At 28.2% G+C, this 25556-nt stretch overlaps 2 protein-coding genes and 1 non-coding gene across 3 annotated transcripts; 2 read left to right on the top strand and 1 right to left on the bottom strand.

The window, feature by feature from the left end:
• Nucleotides 1-4211: 4211 nt before the first annotated feature.
• Nucleotides 4212-4283, bottom strand: Trnap-agg. The gene has a single exon. It is a non-coding gene; the product is annotated as a tRNA-Pro (tRNA).
• A 9070-nt stretch (nucleotides 4284-13353) lies between these two features.
• LOC123300620 lies at nucleotides 13354-21683 on the top strand. The gene is made up of 7 exons (XM_044883216.1): nucleotides 13354-13431; nucleotides 14844-14996; nucleotides 15221-15332; nucleotides 15797-15951; nucleotides 20192-20394; nucleotides 20857-21005; nucleotides 21440-21683. The coding sequence occupies exons 1-7, from the start codon at nucleotides 13395-13397 to the stop codon at nucleotides 21681-21683; spliced, it is 1053 nt and encodes a 350-aa protein (XP_044739151.1). The 5' UTR covers nucleotides 13354-13394.
• Nucleotides 21684-22115: 432 nt separating this feature from the next.
• On the top strand, nucleotides 22116-24102 carry LOC123300618. The gene is made up of 3 exons (XM_044883214.1): nucleotides 22116-22561; nucleotides 22734-22949; nucleotides 23555-24102. The coding sequence occupies exons 1-3, from the start codon at nucleotides 22435-22437 to the stop codon at nucleotides 24100-24102; spliced, it is 891 nt and encodes a 296-aa protein (XP_044739149.1). The 5' UTR covers nucleotides 22116-22434.
• The last annotated feature ends 1454 nt before the right edge of the window (nucleotides 24103-25556 follow it).

Raw genomic sequence — 25556 nt, 5'->3', positions numbered from 1 at the left:
AAATCGATATAAAATCCATTGGCTCTTATGGAGGAATCTCAAAAAACGACATATTTTGGAAGTTTTTGATAATTTTCAGTTGGAATGAATGAAAACAAATTAAAAAAAAACTTTTTAATAGAAAGTAAACATATTAGCAATGAATTAGAAAAGAAAAAAACTAAGTGTAACCGTCCATATAAGGAATGTAAGAGCAGGGTAGATTAAGGGTTGAAATTATTTTTATCTTATTTTCAACTTTGATGATGAATGTTGTTATAACTTCATGAATGTAGACGAAAAATAAGAATAAAGTTTTTCGATATGTGTCTTGGTTTTGGAAATATCGAAAGCTAAATAATTAAACAAAATTTTCAATTTTCGATATTTTGAAAATTAAGCCAGATATCGAAAAATTGTATTCTTACTTTTCGTGTTATATCGTCAAGTAATAATATAAATTTATCATCAAAATTGAAAATATCTATTTTTAAATTTGTGCCCCCACTACCATGCTCATACATCCTTAAAGCTCTAAATCATACGTAGACGAAATACGTAAATACGCACGGAGTTCGCACTTATATTTCATACAAAATACTTCAAGATATCTGATCAAACATTTGTAAGGATCAGATCACGAGTTTGTAAATGGTAATCCAAATTTAGTTTCCTAGCTTCAAAAAAAAATGCTCTAAATGTAAGGACCTTGCAATTTTAGATAGGAGAATGGCTTTCTGTGAAACTTCTTCTAACCCACCCTAAAATATTCTTTGAATCATTCTGATTAAAAGCACTCACGTTAAACACAAAAAGTGTTTAACGAGTACCAAGAACACTTTACACGAGTAGTTTTCGAGCTACGAGCGATCAAAGCTACACATATATTGTATTTATAGTACCTATATTACCAGGAAAATAGCTTTCTGTGAAACTTTCAGATTGTTCTGACCAAAAGCTCTAACTGTCACAAAAAGTTTGAAAGAGTAGTTTTCGAGTTTACGAGCGATTTATATAGCCCGTAGCTCGAAAACGACACGTTAGAAATTTTTGTGGCCGTGAGAGCTTTGGACCAGAATGATCCAAAGGATATTTCAGGGTGAGATAGAAAAAGTTTCACAGAAAGCCATTTTCCAAGCAAATATTGCAGGGTTGTATGTTTTTGGCACAACTAGACATTCTGTAGCATTTTACCCGTTCGAAGTAATTTTCTACAACTTTTCGCAAGTTTGGCAGGTTTATTTCGGATATACTTTGGCGGTTGTTGGCTTTTAGGTGCTACAACGTTGCAGCTTTGTTTATATAGACGCAACTCTTATAAGAAAACACCACGAAAATAAATTCAATGGCATATTCTTGACTAAGCACATGCTACGATTATACAAACGCCTTAACCTATCTCCAATGCTTACAGTTTCCTGGAGCTTTTGTACAATGATGCAAATTGTTCTCTCAGTAGGACAATTAAATTGGCAGTAATCCTCCATTAAAAGTCAATACACAGATCTTTTAAAATTGATATTTCTGCAGAACAAGTGAGTGTTTAAACGTTTCATGTCGTAAAAGAAATGTTTCAAACTAAAATTTGACGTTCAAAACAAGTGAAAGTATTCACAGAATTCTAATTTACAGAGTTGCAAACATAAGAAACTGGAATTGGTTCACTCTTTGCATGTCTTCCCTGCGCCTACACCATTTAAATTCTTGTAATTCCAGTAAACATATTATGTCTTCCCTGCACCTACACCATTTAAGTTCATGTTGTATTTTCGAGTACCGTACTTTTGTCACCAGTTCTTAAGGTGTTTAAAAGTGGATTACTTAAGAAATCGAACAAAAGATCTTTTCATGTATTCATAGCCACCCACGTATAGGTACCGTTATAAATATCTTGTGAAAAAACTAAAATACATTGAACAGTGGACATTGAGGAAAGCTTAAACTAAAATTAAAGATGATGATAGCTAATAAAATGATAATAAGATGGTATCGATTTTGACCTGATAATTGGTCTATAATTTATAATAATAAATAAAATGAATGAATTATTTATTATAACGTAATCTTAAAACAAGCAACAACCACATATTAATAAATAACTACTTATTTTAGGTAGTCATTTTTTTTTTATATTATTATTAGACAATAATTTGACAGTTACAAAATCATAACCTCTAAACTGTTTTATTAATTATTACATCATCATTTTTCTTAGAAATATTTATAGAATTTCAAAAAAAAGTTTCATTTTTACAAGTTTTTATATATTGATTCAGGTTTACTGCCTCTATTAGCAACGTTTTCTTTTAACACTGAATGGATTTCAATGTAACTTGATAATAATATAACTCATACATTAGAATAACACATGAGCTATAAACCGTGTATGAGTTTTATTGGAGGCGTTTCCATGGACAGTAACGATACACTACTTTAATTATAGAATTGTATGGATGCATGTATAATTGTATTTATGACTTACATTGAAAATTTAATATTATTGTCTCACAAATTTAAATAATTAATTATGATAATTTACATTTGAAAAATAATATTTGTGCAAATTGATTTCTTATTTTCACAATTTTTAATGCATTCAGTTTAATTAATTAGTGCTTTTCAATAATTTTAATTTGACATTTTCTATAACATTAACATGTAAAGAATTGCAAATTAGTCATAACAGCGTCCTTTAACGCCAAAATTTTTCACTGGAAGCGCTGGTATCGATTTTATTGTCTCTACCATGACTACGCACACAACGAATAAGGATATATTAAAAAAATTTAAAAAAAACTATATTTATTATTTTGACATTTCAAAAAACAGGGTAAAGGAGATACAATTTATGGACATCTGCTAATGTTTTGATACATTTACTTTTATCGGTGTAAAACAATCGGACCTAGGCCTAGCCATTTTGATTCTCCCTTAATCCATTGATTAGTTTATAAGAGTACAATGAAGTCATGCAGTGTACACAAGACATTTATTTTAAGTACTTGTGTACAAAGTTCTTGAGAGAACATAGTATTTGAATAAATTTTTTTTTTATTTTTAGACATGATTATTTAACTGTGTATTTCATATTGAACAACCTAAGGCCTTTTTTTCATATTTCTGATTACATTATACAAATATTTTTTAACGTGAATCAGTTACGCATAACTTAACTGTTTATTTCCAATCTCATCTTACATACAAGTAGAGAGTTTTTTTTGTAAAATTGGAATTTAAACAAAAATGTGCTTAGATTTTATTTAAATACATATCGATCATTTATTTCCTTACACAAATTGGTATTCCCCTAAATACCAATATAAATATCTGTCTTCTAAGTTCCCACAAGCTTGCAAGAGCTAAAATGGACCCTTAAGCGACAATAGAACGATGTTTTCGTAAGCTTCATGGGGAACACTCTAAAGCCATTAAATTGTACAAAGGATTCTTTGGGCATGGTTACTGTTTGGGTAATTTCCTAACCAAAAGGCGATCAAAAGATCAAGTAGGTTAAAACCATGACGATCATTACACGTTCCATAAAGCAAAAAAACTTCACCTATTGTAAATACGTGAAATATCAATGTGACATTTGTAGTTAAATTGACATGAGTGGCACCTTCTTTTGTAGCATGATGCCCACACGATTTATAGCATGGCGACAGAATACTTTAAAAAATAAAAAATAGTAATGCGAGAGAATCTCTTACCTACTAACGTCAAAATCATGTTATGGATTAATGCCAATTGCTAGGTGATAATATTTTAAATTTTGCATACATTCATGTGTTTACCTAGGAAGTTGTTTGAAAAAAATTAAACCGAATTTAAAAATGAACAAACTTAGACAGACACGAAAATAATTTTAAACTACGATATTAGAGCCTCTTCTTTCAGTTTTTGGTGAAAATTATGCTCTAAGAGACGGTATAAGGTCGATTTTCACCCCTCTGATAACCAGATGAGACTTTGGTATCAGAAGACGAAATTGGTATCAGAAGAAAGATATTTAATTACGAAAATAATGATACAGGCTTGCCTCAAAAAAAAAACCGTTCGTAGAAAAAATTGATTCAAATTAATTTAATGAAAAATAGTCAAGAACACTTTTCGATAGAAAAACTATGACGAGGAGTGTAAAAAACCAATAAAATTTCATAAAAATACATCTCATCTGGCTATCAAATGGGTGAAGATTATGCAAATTCAAAATTTAAACTTATGGCAAAATTGGGCTCAGCCGGGATTTGAACCCGGGACCTCTCGCACCCTAAGCGAAAATCATACCCCTAGACCACTGAGCCGTTGATATAAATTTTTGACTAATCTAATTTTCATAAGCTTAATTGAAAATTCCAGTTTTTCCAAATAAACGAAATTGTAAAGGTATACCAAATATGAAAAGTAGATATATAAATATAATTTTCATATGAAAGTTATGTGAAGTGACATAAATTCATTAAAAATTCTTATCAATGGCTTTTTTTTTCCCAAACTCATAATGTTATAATTGATTAACAAAGTCACTAACTTTTTGTGAACAATTATTTCACAAAAAAATATATTTTTACCTAAACGAGAATATGCCGAACCTCTATATATAGAAACTCATTTATTACTTACATAGAAAACTTCGCTTTTTTCAAACTGCCACGGATGAAATTATAGCCAAGAAAAGTAATTTAATTACGAAAATAATGGCATAAATTGATTAAAATTAATTTAATTAAAACTATCGATGAACACTTTTCGATAAAAAAAACTACGATAGAAAATATGTCTCATCAGATGGGTGAAAATCGACTTGATACCGCCTCTTGTAATACTAGGAATCTCAATTTGAATTACCCTTTATGCTCTAAGAGACGATATAAGGTCGATCTTCACCCATCTAAGCACTTTTATCAATTTTTTCCATTAACGGTTTTTTCAAGCAAGCTTATACCATTATTTTCGTAATTAAATTATCTTTTTTCTGAGACCAATTTCGATTAATTTCTAACAGATCAGTATAGTTAATTATATTGACTTGCATACCTGTTATGAGTAATTTTCATACAATAGTCATGTGCAAAGTGTGGACATAATATTACCCTTGCTGAACATGGAAGTAAGATGATTTTGACACCGAATTTTATTTAATCTAATCACGTTTGAACAGAAATGTATAAAAAATCGTGTACTTAAAGGTGGTACAGTAAAGGTACATAGGTGTCCATAGTTTAATGTGACAAATGTAGTACAAATTACATGTTTTGCATTATTAAATTTTGTCATTTTTTGTAATTGCACTTATTTTTAACTTATTTTTTTTTTAGTAGGACACAGTCTGTCTACTGGTTGGAGACAGACATCATTAATCAAATTATTTTTTAGGTGAAATAAATTGTTATGCGTTACATACATTTAAATACCTTCCAATTTTATGACAATTTTTAACAAAATGTTATACATTTTATCTCTTATCATAAGTGTTATCAAACTTCCTTAGTTTGACATAAAGAATTATTTTATGAATCGTCATAAATTCTACAAAAAGTAAAAAGTATTCTTAATAAAACATCTTAATGCCGTATTAATAATAAAATTTGGCCAACTTATCTAAAAAATTGTTTAAATTTTGCTCTAATAAACGCAAATTTAATCCAATTTTGATGAATAAAGTATGTAATCCCACTTATTTTGGGTTGTACTTTTCAAATATTTTGTCAAAGTATCTTCAAAAACTTTTGTATAACCGCTAATATGATCGAGTAATTACCACGAAAAATGAAAAACTTGATCCGAAATTAGTGGGTTTCAAAAAAAATCATTCAAATAAGATAAAATTTGGCCAAAGTAACTAAAGAAATGATTTTTTGTACTTTGTGACGTCATAAAAATCTAAAAATTTGATTTTGCTCTAGCACACGCAAATTTTATCGAATTTTGGACAATAAAGTATGTAATCCCACTAATTTTGGGTCATACTTTTCAAATATTAGGTCAAATTAAACGTATTGTCAATAAATTTCAAAAATGCAGTACCTTGGCTTCCCGAATATAATATATAAAGGCAATTTTTAAAGAGTAATTATCACCAAAAATGAAAAATATTACCTAAAATTAGTGGGTTTCAAAAAAAATCATTCAAATGCGATATAATTTGGTCAGAGTAACTAAAAATTAATTTTTTGAATTTTATGACGTCATAAAATTCCAAAAAATTTCATTTTGCTCTACTACAACCAAATTTTATCCAACTTTAATCCATCAAGTATGTAATCCCAATAATTTTGGATCATACTTTTCAAATATTTAGCGAAATTTAACGCATCTACAATTTTCTAGTAGTAAAATTTGAAAAATATATTTTGTGAAAAATTAATAAAGCACCAATGTTACTCCCTATATAAAAATTGGTAAAGTCTTTTGTATAAAATATTGGTATACTTACCCGGTAGAGATAAAAAGAAATTAAGACAAAATAAAATTTATTACTTTATCAGATAGATTAGTTAATAATTTATTATTTCAAAAATGGTATAATAAATATATCGCTATTATTATTTTATACCTCATTATTATCATTATTGTTATTGTTATACAAACCTCTATTGTTTACTTTAAATTTCATGTTACGAAAATCTTTTTTTGGAGGTGTATACTTATTTATAAGAGCAACATAGCGCATTTATATAAAATTATATAATTCAGCAAAACAATTAAATGGCTATAAATATTATGGACTTAATAATGATTCATTTATTAATTAACCATTTTTTAAGATTTATACAGAGTGTCAACTTAAGTTGGTTCTATTTGGAAAACTTTTTTAATTATGAGGTTTACGAAAAAAGTTCTAAGAACAATACTCCAAGTCACTGAGGACAATATCAACATGTTATGAAACACAAAGAAGTCACACTCTGAACTGAAATTCCCGAAAAGTCAAATCTTTGGAAAATTACAATCGAAGAAGACAAGAATGTACGAGATATCAGTAAAATTATATAAAACCGCTAAAGAAGATGTCCACGACCAAGAAAAATACGCTTATTCAAAAATTTCAAGGTATCTATATCAGCTATTTTGTCTCCATATAATACAAAATTATAATAAATATGGTAATAATAAAATAAATTACGTATAAATCCGCTGAAGATGATGTCCACGATTATGTATTTATCACCCTCATAAGTATAAGTAATATACAGGGTATCTATGGTTAAGTTGGCTCCATATGGAAAACTTTTTCTATTATAAGGTTTACGAAAAAGATTTATTCTTTGTAAAAAATCTCTGCTTTCGAAAATATCAACATTCAGCTATTCACTTTTTACATCGAATGTAGAGGATGTCCACAAATTGAAAAAGTTCGATGGGAATGTTATTGTTCGTTGAGAAATATAGATCATTTCGAACAGATAATAAGAGAAACGTTTCAAGAAATTACTCCCGAGATATGGGGAGTGTATATAAAGAATTTTTTAAAAGAACAGTTCCGTGTATGGAACACGAAGGTGGATACGTTGAGGCAAAAATAAACTGAAGATAAATGTTTATATTTTGGAAAGCAGAGATTTTTTGAAAGATATTTTTTTCGTAAATCTTGTAATAAAAAAGTTTTCCATATGAAGTCAACTTAAATAAACACCCTGTAATATCTTTAAAATATTATTATAATGTATGTAAAAATAGTTAACCGTTTGCTAACTAATGTTAATTATCAGTGCATGCAAGTATATATGATAATAATTTTAGATGCACATTTATATAACTTTTTTTTTATAAAGATGCACTTTTATATAACATAAAAAAGTAAACATATGAGAAAAAAAACCAACACAATTATGGCAACATTTCGGCCGACATTATAGCACTTTTTTGTGAATATTTCACAAGACCACTAATTGAAGCTACATGCAAATTTTAAACTCCCTATCTTTTATAATTGGAGAAAATGGATCTCAAATGTTTGTCCTAATTTGCGCCTTCACGGGTAAACAGTGATGTTTACGAAAAAATGTTTCAAACTAAATTTGTTTACTTTTTTATACGAAATATTTTTTGTATTCAAACTTTAGGTCTATTGATTGATTTTTGATCTTGTAAACCAGATGGGTTTTATCGACTCAAAACCCAATTGACCTATGTTGCTTATTTACGGACTTTGCCCCATTTTTTACGTCCTTAGCACGTTATAAAAATTTAATTGACAACAGAAAATTCTATCAGATAATTTTCTCGTATATGTCTAAAATTTCATTTTATTCCATTCGTAGTCTCGACAATTCATTCGTTGTCTCGACAACCGTTTCTCGTTGCCAGTTTCTTATTTAAAAAACATTTACATTTACGAAACTAATAAACTATTTTTGCTTAGTTTATATTTTTGAAGAACCCCAAAATACCCATAGACTAAGATATATAAAATAGAATAAAAAAATAAAAATTAAACAGTTAAGTCACTTTAATAATATTTATGATGAAATTAATTGAATATATCTGAAATATAAACTAAAATAAAAATAAAAACTCTCTAATATGACCCATTAGCATTTTGTAATTACAATTTATATTTATTTGATAAAAATCATAATTTTTTTTTTTTGTTTCTCTATACACTTGTAAATAATCATAATAAAATTTAGACATTTCAAATAATTATTATTATTTTTAAAAATAGTATAAAGTATTTCGGTGTAAAACACTCAAACTACTTCTGTATGCAGATTACGTGATTATAACATACGATTGCGTGGTTAGAAGAGAAAATGTTGTTTTGAATACGGCGTGAAATGAAATCCTATATGAATTTTCCAAATTATTATATCATGCATATATAAAATATATCAAGGTATACTTAGTTTAGTCTCAAAGTTTGTAACGCTTAAAAATATTGATGCTATGAACAAAATTTTGGTATGGGTGTTCACAAAGTCTTTTAATAAGTCTATTTCTGATTGTCTATCTGCCTGATCGTCAGTCTGTTCATCTGTGGACACGACAACTCAATCAAGAAAAGAGATAACAATCTGAAAGAACTCTTCTTGTAAACAGTTAGAGATAGAACAAAAGTTAAAATATAAAATATAGAAATATTTCTGATAAAAACATAAACAACTTTTGTTTGAAACATCCTTTTGAAAGAAAAATTTTATGTATTTTTTATTTCTTAACATTGTAAATTGTTTTAGAAATCGGTAATGTTTTAGGTAATGTTCCATTCGCCTTTTCATCGTTTCAGAGTTTTCACCCCAGCTTATAAATAATGAACCTGTATTTTACCAAAACAATATTGAAGCACTGAAAATCTCATTCTTCCAGTTGTTTTCGGGTACGGAATACTAATTCGAACTTGAAATTAAGCCAAGAACAATCGATTATCTTTCAAACAAGCGAAAAACAAAAAAACCGGTTCATCCGTTTAGGAGCTACGATACCACAGACAGACACACAGGTAATTTGATACACAAATACACAACCACGTTATAGCACCCTTCTTTGTTAGTCGAGGGTTGGAAGACAACCAATGCTTTACAATAACGTTCAAACGTTCATTTAAATACGGAGGTAAAAAAAACGATTATGTTTTTACAATTAAAAAGGAATTTTTTAAGTATTTATTGAGTGATTTAATAATTTTTTTCATTTGTTCAAAAAACATTTAATATTCAATGAAATTAAAACTTTTTTAAATTCTTTTTAATTTGAATTTAACGCTTAAAAATTTTCGAATGTGTGGTAAATTTGTGCCACTTTTTTAAAACAAAACAAAAACAAAAAAAAAAAAAAAAAAAACATTTTTTACATTAAAATGGGTCGTAATCTTCACAGTCCAAAATTAAAGGATTACACTACATGTTAATCCAATTTTTGTTAAGGATAATGTAAAAAAAGTCCTGTATTAAAGAGGAATTTAAATAAATTAGCAAAATAGTGAAACAAGTGAAAGAAAAATAATAAAAGCTTGTAAAAAATAAAACAAAATATAATTAACAATTTATTTAAAATAAAATATAAAAATGACCAAAAGATGACCTTAAAATGGCATTTGAATTATAAAAAAAAAAATATAAATAAAAATATTATTATTATATTAGAATTAGATATAATATGTTAATTAAAATAATTATTTATTATATTTATATGTATAATATTAAAACAATTATATATATATTTTTTATATATAATAGAAAATACTTGAAGAAAATAAAATGCATCTATTCAAAGACATTATTTAATAACAATATAAAGATACTAGTTAAAAAATGAAACTTAAGTCTGAACATAACTAAGGAGTAATGCATGCAGTAAAAATTAAAAATCATTCCTTAAATCTACTCCAAATGCCGTTCATTTTACTTTTTTAACACGCTTTTATTAGCTTCATACGAATGTTAGTATGTTGGTATGTTTGTATGTTAGTATGTTGGTATATAACGGGAACTTTTAACTTTATTTGGAAACTTATTTGATTACTCTGATCAGTATTTTCAGGAATAACGATTTCCATATCTGAAAATGTACATTTATTTGCGCTTCCACCATATTTATACTACATTTTTGATAAATAAATTATAGTCTAAAAAACAAAAAAACACTAAATAAATAATAGTTTAAAAAACTAAAAAACTAAAGCTATTTTAACTAGCTGAACTAACAGGTAGAAATTAAGTTCTGTTAATTAAAAAAAATCATTTTATTGTACAAAGCGTGAGGTGCTTTTTAAGATATTTTGTAATGACTTTACTTTTACCAATATCTGTCCATAAATATTTACAATAATTGAAATTTAGCACTCCACGCGTTTTTACGATAAAATGATTTTTTTGAATTTACAGAAATTATTTCCTACCTTTTAGTTCAGCTTTTTACAAAAAACTTGTACTTTCTAGTTTTGCAATCTATTAGATACGGAAAAATTATTATTACTCCTTGCTGCTTTGCACGGCGTGATAAAAGGGTAAGAAATGTTATTTCTAAATTTTAGATAAAATTTAGAAACGTACTAAAAATTTTTAAAATTATTTAAAACAGATTTGTTAAAATTGTATCGGGCTTGTGATTCTCATTTCTTAAAGATTGTATGCAAGATCAATGAGATCCATGGTTACCATCTCGCACATATAAGGCTCATATTACTTTGGTTACACAAACAACCAATTACCCTTAGAAAGTGTTATTTCTTCTCCATATTCCAGTATTAAAATGTAAAAGCAAGTTCTTATCCAACCACTCGAAGGCATGTTTATTCTCCTGCTTAAAAATATTCCCGATCGAGATTTTTGAACCAAGATATTAGACTAATTATATATTTGAGTCTATGCGAAGTAATTTTCTTCGATCTTCCTTATCTCGAAAAGTAAGTACTCATTTTTAGAACTATGGACAACAGATAAATTCTGATAAAATTGATTATCTATAAAATTTACCTAAAAGATCTAACAATCAATATTTATATTATATGTATTTAAAACGAGCCAATTTTTTTTAGTTATTTATTTTATTACTTACTAAATGATTGAAATTCCATAAATTTATCGGTACGTAATGCTAAACAAAAAATTAAAACCAATTTATCAATGATGCCGATGATGACTTTGGACAAAAGGTTATTGTATTAAAATAAAAAAATTTTTTTTTAAAGATTAATTCTTATTAGGTGTATCTTTTTGTATTAAATAAGACATCACAGAGTGTTTTTAGAGCAGGGACAACTAATTATATATATTTTTTTTTAAATAAAAAAATATTATTTATAAAGGATTTTTAATAATATACTGAATATTATTTTTGATTTAATGTGAAGGATTTATATATATTAGTTTTATTTAAAAATAATGTAATTAAAGATTTTTTGTTTGTAATTAAAATCATAAATATTGATATTATTCGATACGATATATTGTTAAGATTTTGATTGGAAATTCAAAATTAAGTTAAGTATTTTGACCTAGAGACTAGTGTAACTTTTTTGGCAGTAAAATCTGACATCATCAATGCGATCTTAAATTTATTTTTTCATCCAATTCATACTTATCCTTATGTTGAGTTAGTAATCTTCGAACAGAATATGGCTTATAATGAAAAAACAAAGACAATTTTTTCATTTTCACGAAAATTTTTCGATATCTGCCTTGGATTTCGAAATATCGAAAGCTAAATAATTAAACAAATTGTTTACTCCAACTTTTCATCTTATATTGTCAAGTTATAACATAATTCACCATCAAAACTACCGTGCTCATACATCCTTAATTAGTCAGGCACAGTGGTTTTTTTTAACTTTAATTTAAATAGTTTTTTTTTATTTTTCACCCACTAGTTTTGGAGAAATCTATGAAAACATATCATCCACCTACCGTTTTACCATAAAACCAATGTTAAAAATGCCTACTTTTGAAGTTATTTATTTATTTAAATAATCGGACAAGCCCCCGTAAAATTTTCAGAATTGATTTAGCCTTAGTCCAACTCATCAGAAAAAAATAAAACCTTTTATCCAAAATTGCCCTGGTGTTCGTACATCCATAAAATTAATAAACATAATTATTTATTTCTATGATAAATATGACACAATTTTACACTTCCATGAACTTTGTTATACAAAATTATTTGATGCTGAAAAACCACAAAACATTTACACTAAAGATTACAATTTTTTTTTATTATCAAATAGTCAAATGCAAAAAATTATAAATAATATTAATAAATAAAATTATTATTAATTTTTTTTTTCTTTTTTAAGTTTATCATCAAATAGTTTGGCTTAAAAAATTATTACTCGTCAAAGTAAACGTTGTGTAAAACTAAACTACTTAGTTCGAGTGTATTTTTTTTTTAATTCTCTTTAAATTAAGATTACTAGACAAGATATTTGTCAATATTTAGTTTACGCTATACGTATCATATTAAAAACATCAAATATAATCGAGAGACCATGATGTAAATAAATATCGTATGCATGATTAAAAGTAAACAAAAACAAAAAAAAGTAATAAATACTAAACTACTTATGTTGTAATTAGTTGTATTATTCTCGATTTTGTTGACAGTGTACCAGAATAATTGACAATGGACCAGATTACACTAGATCCACCACTATGGTAAAAACTGCACAAACCCAAAAAATGAATATATGAAAATTAGTTCGAATTAGAGAAACAAAATAGCAACAAATTATGGTTTTTTTTTCCGACAGGGTCCTTTTTTCCACCTAGAGCCAAATTAATAAGAATTTTACGAGTAAAAATCTTATGCGTCTATAATAACTAATCGAATAACCTTTATATATTGACCCCAAATATTTTGTCTCTATAGTAATATAATTTTTTTCAGTATCAATTTTTTAAAGAATTTTATTTTGACAGATGTTCAATAATTATTGTGGCGAATCTTTTATTTCTTAAATATCAACCAAAGGTGGTACAATGAGTGAATCGATACATCTTGCAACTATAAAACCAGGTAAATTAGTTGAGTAAATTATAATCAATCAACTCGAAAATCGAATAAAACATGAAAAATGATCTATATATGTAAAAAAGGTACAGTATTGTAGGATTCTACCGAGATTCTGTACCAGTCATATGAATTTGTAACCCGTGAGTAGGATTTTGTGACCCGAATCACTGGAATAAGATTATTACGTCAGTTGAGTTGTACTCGAGTATTCGTGCAATTCTTACAAAGCTAAGAACGCTCATTGAGAAAGTACAATAATTTTTATTTTAACGTCGAATTCGCGAGCTTCTGATATTGAATAACCAAATATTTATAACTTTTTAGTGATAGAAAAATCTATCTTATATTTTTTATGATTTTTTTATGAAATTCACTAATTTCATATTTGTAGTCTCGTGAGACTTTCAATAAGTACAGAGTTTTTAAACAGTCTCTTCTTTGAATTATCTTAAGGTATACAAAAAATGGTATCAAAAGTTATGACACTTGTAAATCTCCAAGAAATATCTCTTTTCTACCCATATTTGATGTTAATAATAAAAATTAAATAAAAAATAAAAATAAATTAAATTAAAATTAATTTAATTCATTAAATACTATAATATTATGTATGTAAATAATATAAGATGTATTATTAATAATAATATATTTTAATTAATTTTTTTTTTAATATTAATTATGTAATTTTCAATATTTTTTTAATTTAATTTATATAAAAATTATATTATTTATCATACCACACAAGTCAAGGTTTTTATTATAAATAAATAAAAATAATAATAAAAATAACTGTAATTTTAATTTAAAATTTGTCTTCTTATATCTAATCTTGAATTAAGTTATATAGAAGGTAGATATGTCCAGAAGATTAGATACGTCGTCTGATTTCTTCGTCTATCGGCTTTTTCATTCCATAGATAACTTGAATAAATCGCCCATTTCATGAAGGCGGTCCTAATATAGATAGAACCACCCCCTACCTATAATAAAATTTTCTCGTTGATTCAAAATTGTAATTTTATCCTGTTTTTAGCCCTCGACCTAAAAAAAGGGGTGTTATAAGATTGACCGCTATGTGTGTTTTTCTGTCTGTGGCATCGTAGCGCTCAAACGGGTGAATCGATTTTGGTATTTTTGGTTTCGATGGAAAGGTAATTTAATGGAGAATGCTCGTAGCTATGTTTTAAGTGCGAGTTTGGGGTTTCGTACACGAAAAAACTAAAAAATTGGCGTTGATCTTCAAAATCGACGCCGCTTGGAAAAGGGATTAAGGTAAAAGATAATTAAATTGAGAGTGTCCTTAGATATGTTTCAAGCGCGAGTTTAGGGTTCCATTCCCGAAAAATTTGACGTGGTTTTTTTAAAATTTGTAAATTTTTCTTGTTTTTAAATATATATAATTTTTTTTAATTTAGATTCCCTTGGTACTTCATGGAAAGCAAGTGAAAAACTTAATTTTCGTAAGAAGCAGACACAAGATCCCACGTCTGGACTACCACATAAGTGTGCTTGTACTCGACATGGAGATGTAGTAACTGATATCTGTCCTTGTCTGGATGATGATTATCGTAAGAAAATGTTTCTAAATGCTTTAGAAAGTAATGAAGTTTTCCAAGTCAACAATTTTTCTTTTCATAGCAGCAATCGTCGAACTTCACTTTGAATGTACATTTTTACACTTAAGTAAAGGAATAAGGACAACCTCTCCATCGGGACCTTTTAAATTTTATATTTCTATTCTAATTCTATTCTTTATTTTTTTTTTATCAGTATATTTATCACATTTTTATAGATATGCCATTACTAACGTTGGAAAAACATGAATCGCCAGACGACTCCATAAAAGAAAAACGTACTAGCATAACGCCAGGATGGGAAACTTATGTCCATGTAAGGGAATTTGAGTAAGTTTGGTCTATAAATGATATCACAAAATTGCGTGGACAACGTCTACACCCCAACATCCCAAAATAAGTTAATTTAACTAAACGAATTTTAGTACAAAATTTCTTCGTTTAGGATTTAGACTGTTATATAATTCTTCACTCTCTTCTTCAGTTCTTTAAATATTTAACCAAAAATAAATCTTCTACCAAATACAGTGAAACCTGGTTAACTGAGATCATCAAGGGATCTACAAATTTGTCTCACTTATAGAGTTATCCCACTTAGCCAGTGTCTCAGATATCCAGGTATAAATAAATATCTGTCTCATTTACAGAGAGTTCCATTAATCAGAGGTCAGAATACAGATTATTTCCAAGTCCCACTTAACCTAGTCCAAGTTCTACTTAACATAGTTTCACTGTAAAAACCTTTATTAAATATACCAATTTTCACAAAACGTATGCTTAATTTTTGAATACAGGACTGAACATGGTTCTAGTGGTACAGAGTCGGATTATTTAGATGATGTAGTACCTGTAGACAGAGATCAAAAAATATTTTGTACGGGTAGTAATTATGTGGGACAATGGAATGTGCTTGGAATGAAAGGCTATGGTACTTATATAATGCCACATGGTAATATTTTTTGATTATTTATTTTTAGTATTACACGGACAAACGGAAAAACGGGAAAATAGTATCATCAATATTTCTAAGCATTACAAACTTGAGACTAAAGTATACTTTGATATATATTTCATATGTACAGAGCATAATAATTCCATATGTCTTACTAAAAGAAAAAAAAATACAAAAACAAAGTGCATTTTTGTTATTTTTTTAAATTTCTTAATCAATAACAGCTGTATATTAATAATTATGATCGTAATTACAATTATTATAAATGTCTTATTATCTAATTGCAAAAGTTATTAAACACTTTTTTATTACTTTCATATACAAACTAATCATATGATTCCTCCATATAACATAAAAAAAACTTTTAACAAAAAGAAAACCAACTTCAAAAGAAAATCTTTTCCAAAACAAATTAATATGTACTAAAAAGTAAAAAAATAACGATAATATAATGCAGTTAAAATTATTACTATTTTTGGAGTCGGTGTCAGCCAAGGAAACAACTCTGAAAGAACAGTTTGCTAAATTAGCTTGGCTGACACCGACTCCAAAAATAACAATAATTTTACCTGCATTATATTATCGTTATTTTTTTACTTTTTAGTGCATATTAATTTGTTTTGGAAAATATTTTCTTTTGAAGTCGGTTTTCTTTTTGTTAAAAGTTTTTTGATTTTGTGATTTTTAGTGAATCTGAAGTACACTAACTAATTTTTCACTAAAAAAGAATCATCGAAATCGGTTGACGTGATATTGAGTTATTCGTCCTCTTGTCGTGCATAATGAATGCAAATTTAAGAATTTTATGGTTTTCTCACGGATGCCGTTGTCAGAAATAGACCAAAATGAAATGGGACCACACGGGAGCCCCAGCTTTCAAATAGATCGAAAAGATAGAAAATCGGTTCACCCAATCTAAAGTTCTGAGGTAACAAACATAAAAAAAAAGCTCAGTCGAATTGAGAACCTCCTTTTTTTTGGTTTGAAGTCGGTTAAAAATTTAACTAAACATGATTAATCATTAATTATTTCTATGGAATCAAATATACGATTCAAAACAATCTTACAAAGCTGTTATCAGCCGATCTGCACTTATACACAATCGTGAGTTTAACTGCAAAATGCATAGAGTCTATATTTTATTCGACTGCAAACAGTTTTATGAACTCTGACTGCACATTATAGTTGAGTAACTCGAGATTTTCTCCCGGTCTCGTAAAATTCGGACTATTTTTCGGTTTTATTTACTCCATTAATTTTTAAAACAAAAATAGGAATACATTTTTAATTATTTGTAATTGTAATTTTTTCTTGAATTTTTTTTTTTTTTGTGTTTTTTGAAAAAAAAGTGTTACAAAAACACAAAAAATATAATGTGTTTAATACTTACCATTATAATTAAATTATTTTCTTGAGTTTAATGTTAAACAACAAAACTTAAATACTGTGATATTATGTTTTGAAAATGTGTTGACTATAATAATTATTTACTTTTTATATTTAGAATATTCCGTGTCGTATTTTTCTAATTTGTTTTTAATGATTTGGATTACAATCTTTTATTTATATATTAATAAAACTCACTATCTTTTATTGAACGAAATTGAGGCACTAAAAGCAAATACGTTTAATTTTTTTTTTAGTTATTTATAAATTCATTTAAAAAAAATAAGAGGTGTTTTCCAAATAAGCTAGTTTTTTATGTTTTGAATTATGTGCCTATAATAAATAATTAAAAAAAGGCATACAAAAAATTAAAAATAAGAGAAGAAATTTCAATTGGAAAGAAGTGACTTCAACGGAAAATTTCAGTTGCATAAGCTTGAGGGGCTATTCATGAAACTTGAAAGAACTTCGAACTTAAATTCTTTGTGACAAACTTTATGCAAAGCATCTAATCTAATCATTCCATCCTTATTAAATTTATCTTAAGCTTTAAAGACAACAAATAATACAATATGGAATTAAATTATTGAGTTATAAGGTCATTAGAATAGATTAGACTGAATAAAAAAATTCAACTATAAAATTTCTAGTTTTGTTTGATATGATTTTAATGATATGTGTTTGTGTGTAAAATGCCTGTTTACTAAAAATTATAACACTTAATTTTATTTTTAGAACAATAAGTATTTAGTTCAACCTATAGGGGTCAAAAGACAAAAGAGAACTTATTTTCAAGAGCATAGGTAGATAAAAAGATTATGTACTACACAGAAATTATAACAAGGTATTGCAAAATCTAGACACGGTAGCCGAGGTCAGTATTGGGAATTTTAACCGAACGACTACGATAACTCTCCAGTAATAATATTTCAAGCAAAACTTTTTAAACCTTATGAGCTATGTCATCCACTTTTTAATAATTATACCATCTTGAAAAATAACACTTATCCCTTAACTAGGTTCTCTTTAAGTTCCCAACGATACAAAGACAAGGTAAACTTAATGGTTTCTGTACGTTTGAAACTAGATTTTCATGTCAAAGTCATGGACACAGACATCTTCTATGACATAATTTCCCGAAAGTTAAGGATTTTCGAAATAATGTTTCTTTGAAAATCGTTGCCTTTCAGAAAAATTTATTAAATATAAAATGTTAGTTTTCTTATGAGGAACACGGACCAATTGAATGGCAGATCATGATGTCCCTCACCAAACCCTTCAACTTTAGTTTAAGTTATTTTTTAAATGGCTTACGACAAAACGAGCTCTTACCCATAATAGATTAAAATGGTCTATAGAAGCAAAATATGCAAGTGAATACCTTAGTATGTTGTATCGAGCAAATAATTTATATTTACTCAGGATATAGTATAGATCAAATAATATTGCTGTGCCCAAAAAATAAGATGACATTGTATTTATTTTGAAAATTCTTTATTTATTCTTCCAAATCAATTTCGCCCCCTTCAAAGTAATCCCCTCCCGATGCAATTGCCTTCAGTTCCTTCTTCGTCTTCGCTGCGGCTTGAATCTCTTCTATCGTATCAAAACGGTGTCCCCGGAGCGTTCTTTTGAGCTTGCTGAACAGCTAGAAGTCGCACGGTGTCATATCAGGTGAATACGATGGTTGCGGAACGATATGGGTTGAGTTTTTGACGAAATGATCACGAATTATGATATTCAGTATAGGATGATGGTGCATTATCGTGGTGTAAAAACCATGAATTGTCTTTCCACAATTCCGGCCTTTTTTGGTGGATAGCGTTACGGAAATGACGCATAACGTTCAAATAATAGTCTTTGTTGACTGTTTGGCCGGACGGAAGGAATTCATAAAGCACAACAAACGCGCGCAGTTTAAATTCAAATGCCACCTTAAATTTTGGACACAGTATTACTAAAACCACCTCTGAATTTAAATATAAAATGTCTAAATTTTAGTTAACTCACATGCATGTAATGCATTTATTCATTTAATGTGTTTTTTGTTCTTTTTTAAATAAATTACATTTACATCTTTTATGATAATAAAACATAAAAACCAAAAAAAAAAGCAAGACAAACACATTGGCCTTGTAACCCGAATTTATTTGCTACCTATGTAATGTCTAATTTGCTAAAACATATAATATTATGTCATTTCTTGTTATTTTACTTAGTAAGTATATAAGATTGTTAGTACTTTAAAAAGTCATCTTCATATAATAATAAGTAATATAACAATAATGATTTTACAACTGTTTCTCTATTGTCATAAAAATAGTATTATGTACAGTTTTATGGTATATTTCATATAAAAATGAATATTTTATTTAATAAGGTGACCTAAATACCGACCCAGTACTGGTTACATTAAAAATAAATCAAGTTTTAAAACAACTTAAAAAATACCCTTTATTGTACTAAAAAGTATATAACAATTGTTAAAGTAAAATTCAAAACGTGAGGCTCTCTTTACTTTAGCTGATTTGATAGATATCAAGCACCCCACGCTTTGAATTTAACATATAACATACAATTAAAACTAGCTAAAAGTATAACTTTGTAATGGCTCGCGAATGGTATCAGATAAAATAGATATTTCTAAAATAAAATTATACTTCAATTATTGACAAATATTTTTAATTTAATTGTTCCTCAACAAACGTTAATTTCTTTAAAACATCAGATTGTAAACCAGGATCCATATTATTATCCGCTGTGAAAATATTCAATTCATTTTTTATTTTAAATTTATGACGAATACAACAAAACCAAAAGACCATTTTCTCATATGAAAATTTCTATAAAGGTGTTGAATATCGTGGTGAATTTGAGGACGGTCAATTTCATGGAAACGGTATATTAACATATCCAAATGGTTTAAAAATACGTGGTATTTTTGAAAAAGGTAAAATGATAAAATGGGATTTACAATTTGCTGATGGATTAGAATATAATGTGCCATGGAATTATTGTAAAATGCCTGATCGTAGATTTTATCCTGAAATTTTGGTAAGACTTTTTTTTTTTTAGCAGATTTATTAAGATAAATCGATACTTTGAAGGGAATTGAAATAATCTCGAATTTGAAATCAGTATGAACATGGGTTACAAGTAGTAAACCTTGAAATAATTCCATATTTTTCCCAAAGAAACATTGCTACCTTTTTCTGCAGAAGTACGTTTTAAATAAATTCTGAAGAATAATGGATATTGGAGAAGTTCGATACAATTTGCTTTTATCCCTACTCCCAAGATTCAAATAGCAGCCGGACATATTTCCCTCATTTTATATATACTGTTTAATAAAAGTAAACTTTATGGAAGAAATTTTTAGAGACTGTAGGAGTCCACTATAATATCTCTTGCTTTCACTCGAAGTCTGTGAAATTCTTCTTTTTTTGAAAACATGGTTACGATGGATTTTCATTGAAAAATTCATTACTGTTTGAAATAAAAAAAAATACTTTTAAGGATTCAATAAAACCAGCTGGTTGCTCATATATAACACCGGAAAAACCACCACGAGAAATTCCAAAAGGATGTTATGATACTGGTGATGGATATTTTGATCCGAATATGAAATGCATCTATAGTGCATACAAGCCAAATAAAATTTTACGGTAAATGTTTTAGTAAAGTTTCACACCTACTATTGGTTTCACAGTTCGATTATTTGATAAAAGATGGCTATAAGTAGTTGTTAGTTTTATAAAAATGTACTCGAGAAAATAATAACAAAAATCACTTTTGCATTTTTGTATATGCCGAAAAACGTTTCTGTTAATATTATTCATTTTATAAAAAATAACTTTAATTCGGTAAACAGATGGGTGACGGTCGTCCCGAATTTGGCTCCTGTACTATAATAGAAATCAATTACTTTTAATTATAAAAACTTCATTATTTCCAAGCAGTTTTTGCATCGTCAACTTCTTACCAAATATCCGAATATTTGTGTTTTTATTTTGTTATTATTTTTTGTTAACTGAATATAGTCAACTTATTTTACCTTCATGTAAATAAATTGCCTATATACATGCTCTATATGTTATAGTGTTGCGTCAAAATTGGAAGAAGAATGGATTTTGGCTAATTGTCGTCGTGAAGAAGATTGTACAACGCAATATCGTCCAGATTTATATACAAAATTAGTAACTGGTTGTGATGAATACACTATGGAACATAAAAAGTCAACAGAAACATTAGATAGTGATAACATTGTAGATGATATGCATGAGAAATATATAATCGCAGACTTACTAGATATTCCACCAATTAAATCTGAAGTATACCCATAATTTAGTAGTTTTTTTATATAGTGTCATCGACATTTTACCATGTTCTTCTAGTACAGTCAAAGATGTAACAGATTAACGAAAATGGAATAACCCGCTCTCTCGTTTTGATAAAACCTGGGGGAATGTGTTTCTTATATGTCAAATTTCATTTGGAGACCATGAGTTAATTGCGCAAATGTGTCTATTTATTAATAAACAATAAATGAAAACGGTCCATGTTTATATTGACTCAAAAAAACACGAATAGGCAAATTGTATCACATATATGTTATACATGTATAATAATAGTTCATATTCATATATACGTTATACAAGTTGCCTATTTCTTAATTATTTTAAGTCAAATTTCATGAACCATTTAATTTAATTTACAACTTATTGCTTATTATCAAAATTCATTAGCATATTTTTGAAACGACTTTTACTGTACTATTCTATATATCTCTACAGCTGACAAAAACACAATTTGGAAGCGATGTAGTTGAAACATCAATTCATGACGAAATACACAGAACTGCTCATGGATCTTGGACAAAAACACATGCCCATCAACAAATTAGTCCAGTAGGACAATCAGCAATGGTATCAAAACTACATAAATTTGCTTCGGGTACAGTAGAATTGGACGTAAAACAAGGTGTACAAGATGGAACAACTGGTCCATCAACAGTAATTGCATCGTCCACTATCTTAAAAAAGGATTCAATAAAAACTGTGTCACTTGTTGAATCATATGTAAATAATCCCGAAGATGCGTCAAAAACCAATTACTACTGTATTGGGTAGTAAAGCACAATTATCCACTCATGGCGGTGTACGAGTTCAAACCACCGGTATTGATGAACTTGATCCAGATGATCCTGCTTATAAAATGCAAGGTAAAACATCAGGGGGAGGGGGCACATTGAAACAACCGTAATATTCGAATGATTTGTTCAGTTATGCTGAAAATATCTATTCTTGCCAATAATTTGTATAGAATTTTCAGATTTATTAAAAAACACATTTCCTTTATCTCAAACAGCGCCTTAATTCTTCCTCGATTTATAGATTCTGATAGTTTACCATATCGTTATACTCTGGAAATCGAAGAAGACACACTTTCTGGTAAAAAGAAATTAACAGCACCATCAGATAAAGGTTGCATAGAAATTGAAATTACAACAAATCCCGGTGAAGAAGGCCACCAAGTTACCGATGCTTCTCTACATATGAAAAAAGAATCGGAGATACCAATGAATAAACAAATAGCTGAAATCTCAACGGGTATGTTTTTAATTAAAACATAACCATGCCGATTTAAAACCATAAAATTTAAATGAATCGTTTGTTGTCAAAAGTGGTCTAGCCTAGAAATTCAAAAAATTGATTTTATGCTTTCGTTAGATTCCTTTTTGAATAATATGCAATTCCATATAAGAGCATGATCCCCCTATCACCACTCTCGAGGAATATCCACGCCGAGTATACTCAGCAAAGTTAGCCGAAGTAAGACACTCCACTACCACCAAAGAATCTCATGTTTGTGACCCTCGGCTTCACCTCGTGCGACAATGAAAATAAGATCTGACTATATGAGACCTTCTTTACTTTTACTCCCAAGATGTGTATCATACTATTCTTTATCCATAGCCGAAAGTACGAAATTTCTGCTTCTGTTGGGTTACAGAAAGTACGTATTTTCAACCTAAAATAAAGAGAAATAGTATAAATCACACGGGCAGAAAGTTTGAGAGCCGTAAACTTCACGCCACGATGTGCGCTTTGCGCGTTTTGGTATCTGCATATCATGATTAATCATTAAAAACTTTTATCCAATCGATTAATTCTTAGTGGATAAAATCCTACTGATAACGAATTATTTATTAAAGGTTCTTACATTTCATCACTTGGATCACGGGCTAATACCTTCATCGATGTTGCTTCCGATAAATATACCAGCATATTATTCATTGAAACTGAAAATAAATCGGATGAATTAACCGTCGATGTAAAATCATTTTCACATGTGGAACCAAAGCATAAAACTGGTGTTGATGCAATGGGCAAACCTTTAACATACACATCACAATTTACTCACAGTAAGGATAAAGCTCCACCTCCAGAAACGGTTGCAATTAGTCAAATTGATGATGACAATGTATCAATCGGTAATTCTGAAATTGCAAGAATACAAAATCGATCTATCCGAAGTATATCGGACAGCGTGGATGAATATTTGATAAATCAAGGAGAGGAAATTAAATTTCCCATTGGTGTTGACAATAATGATGACAATACGGATGGTAGTCAACCATTGACCAGAAGTACTTCATCTACAAAGATTTCATCATTATCGGATGAGACTGAAGGTTTTACTGATAGTAATTCAGAAAATGAAAATATTTTCTCAGCTCAATTACTTGAACAGATAAAATAATATTTATATATATACTTTCTTTAAAAAATAAAGTGCTTTTGAATATACTGAGATGTTTATTAATTAACGATATCGATTTTTTCGAAAATACCAAAGATTGGAAACTTCAAAATATACATTTCGATTTGGAAATTTTTTGCTTAACAACTTTTATTCAAATATTTTTTCTCTAAAGTGCACAGTTTTTATGAAAAATTTAAAAAAACCACCAAAAAGATGGAAAACTACACTTTTTGGCAGAAAATATGAAATTTAAGATATAAGTTTATACACAAAAATCGGTGGAAAATTTTACGCCCGGTAACTTTGCACGTATCAATTTTATCTCTAAATTGCATAGTTTTTGAGTTAATTTCAAAAAATTGTGGAAAAACGTAGGAAATCGTTGATTACCAACTATTTTACTGCGCAAATGAAAATTTAGAGTGGGCGCTGGATAGAGTTGAGTGCTCAACAAGCATTCCTAGATTTTTTGGTCATTTAACATCTAAAAGGCCCCTTAATTATTTATGCAAATTGCATATTTTTAATTTCTTATAAATAAATTTAGGTCACAAAATTTCCAGGCATCCAAAATCGCATTCAAATCCGTCTCACTGTTTAAATTTTTCGAACTTTGACCTTTTTTAGTGTGTCGTTTCTGCCACTAACAAGAAGAAGAATACTGTGATAGTTGATTTTGTTTTTTTACACTTATAAATTATATTTTGTATGTTAGTGGTGCACGCGCGATAGGTATCACAAATCTATCGCTACTCCGATCCGCTATAAAATAATACTGACAAATACATGGTGACTTCTACGTTCCATATGATATTTATATCGAGTTCCCAAGACGATGCATGATGAGAGATGGTAGCCGGTGGCGGTAGCACCCACTATCTAAAATCAAACATTCATTGTCGTATTAAATATAATCATACTGGAGAAACTGGAGAGAGTTTTCTAGGCTAGGCTTTTCTACAAAATGAAATTGATTAAACAACACGTTAAATTTGATTTAAATAAAAAATGAATTGGAAAAGTCTTGTACTGCCTTTTTTTAATTTAGGTATTTTAACGGTACATTTTATTACAAGCGATCTTCGAACAAATAGGAAGATGAAAGCCACAGCAAATTTGCAGAAACTTTTAAGAATATGAACGAACTATTCTATTTAGGCAACAAAATTAAGCTTTTATAGTTAATTAATCAAAAAATAACTTAAAAAAAGTTTCAGAGTCTGATGAGTGGCATCATGTTCTGAGATCAGATATTGGACCTAGTTCTTCGAGTTGCTTTAATAGTCAATTTAGATCCTAAAAGATAAGTGATAGAATTACATTTTAAGTTAGAAAGTTAATCCTCGTAAAGAATTTAACATTTTTCATTTAAAACATTTTTGAAAATCATTAGTTTTCTGAGCATTTAATCGAAAGAAAATAAGCTAACTTAGAAAAATGTTTTAAACAAA

Source organism: Chrysoperla carnea, chromosome 5 (assembly GCF_905475395.1).
Source record: "Chrysoperla carnea chromosome 5, inChrCarn1.1, whole genome shotgun sequence".
Taxonomy (NCBI): Eukaryota; Metazoa; Arthropoda; class Insecta; order Neuroptera; family Chrysopidae; genus Chrysoperla; species Chrysoperla carnea.
Note: the sequence above shows the minus strand (reverse complement) of the source record. Positions and strands in the feature narration are given on the sequence as shown.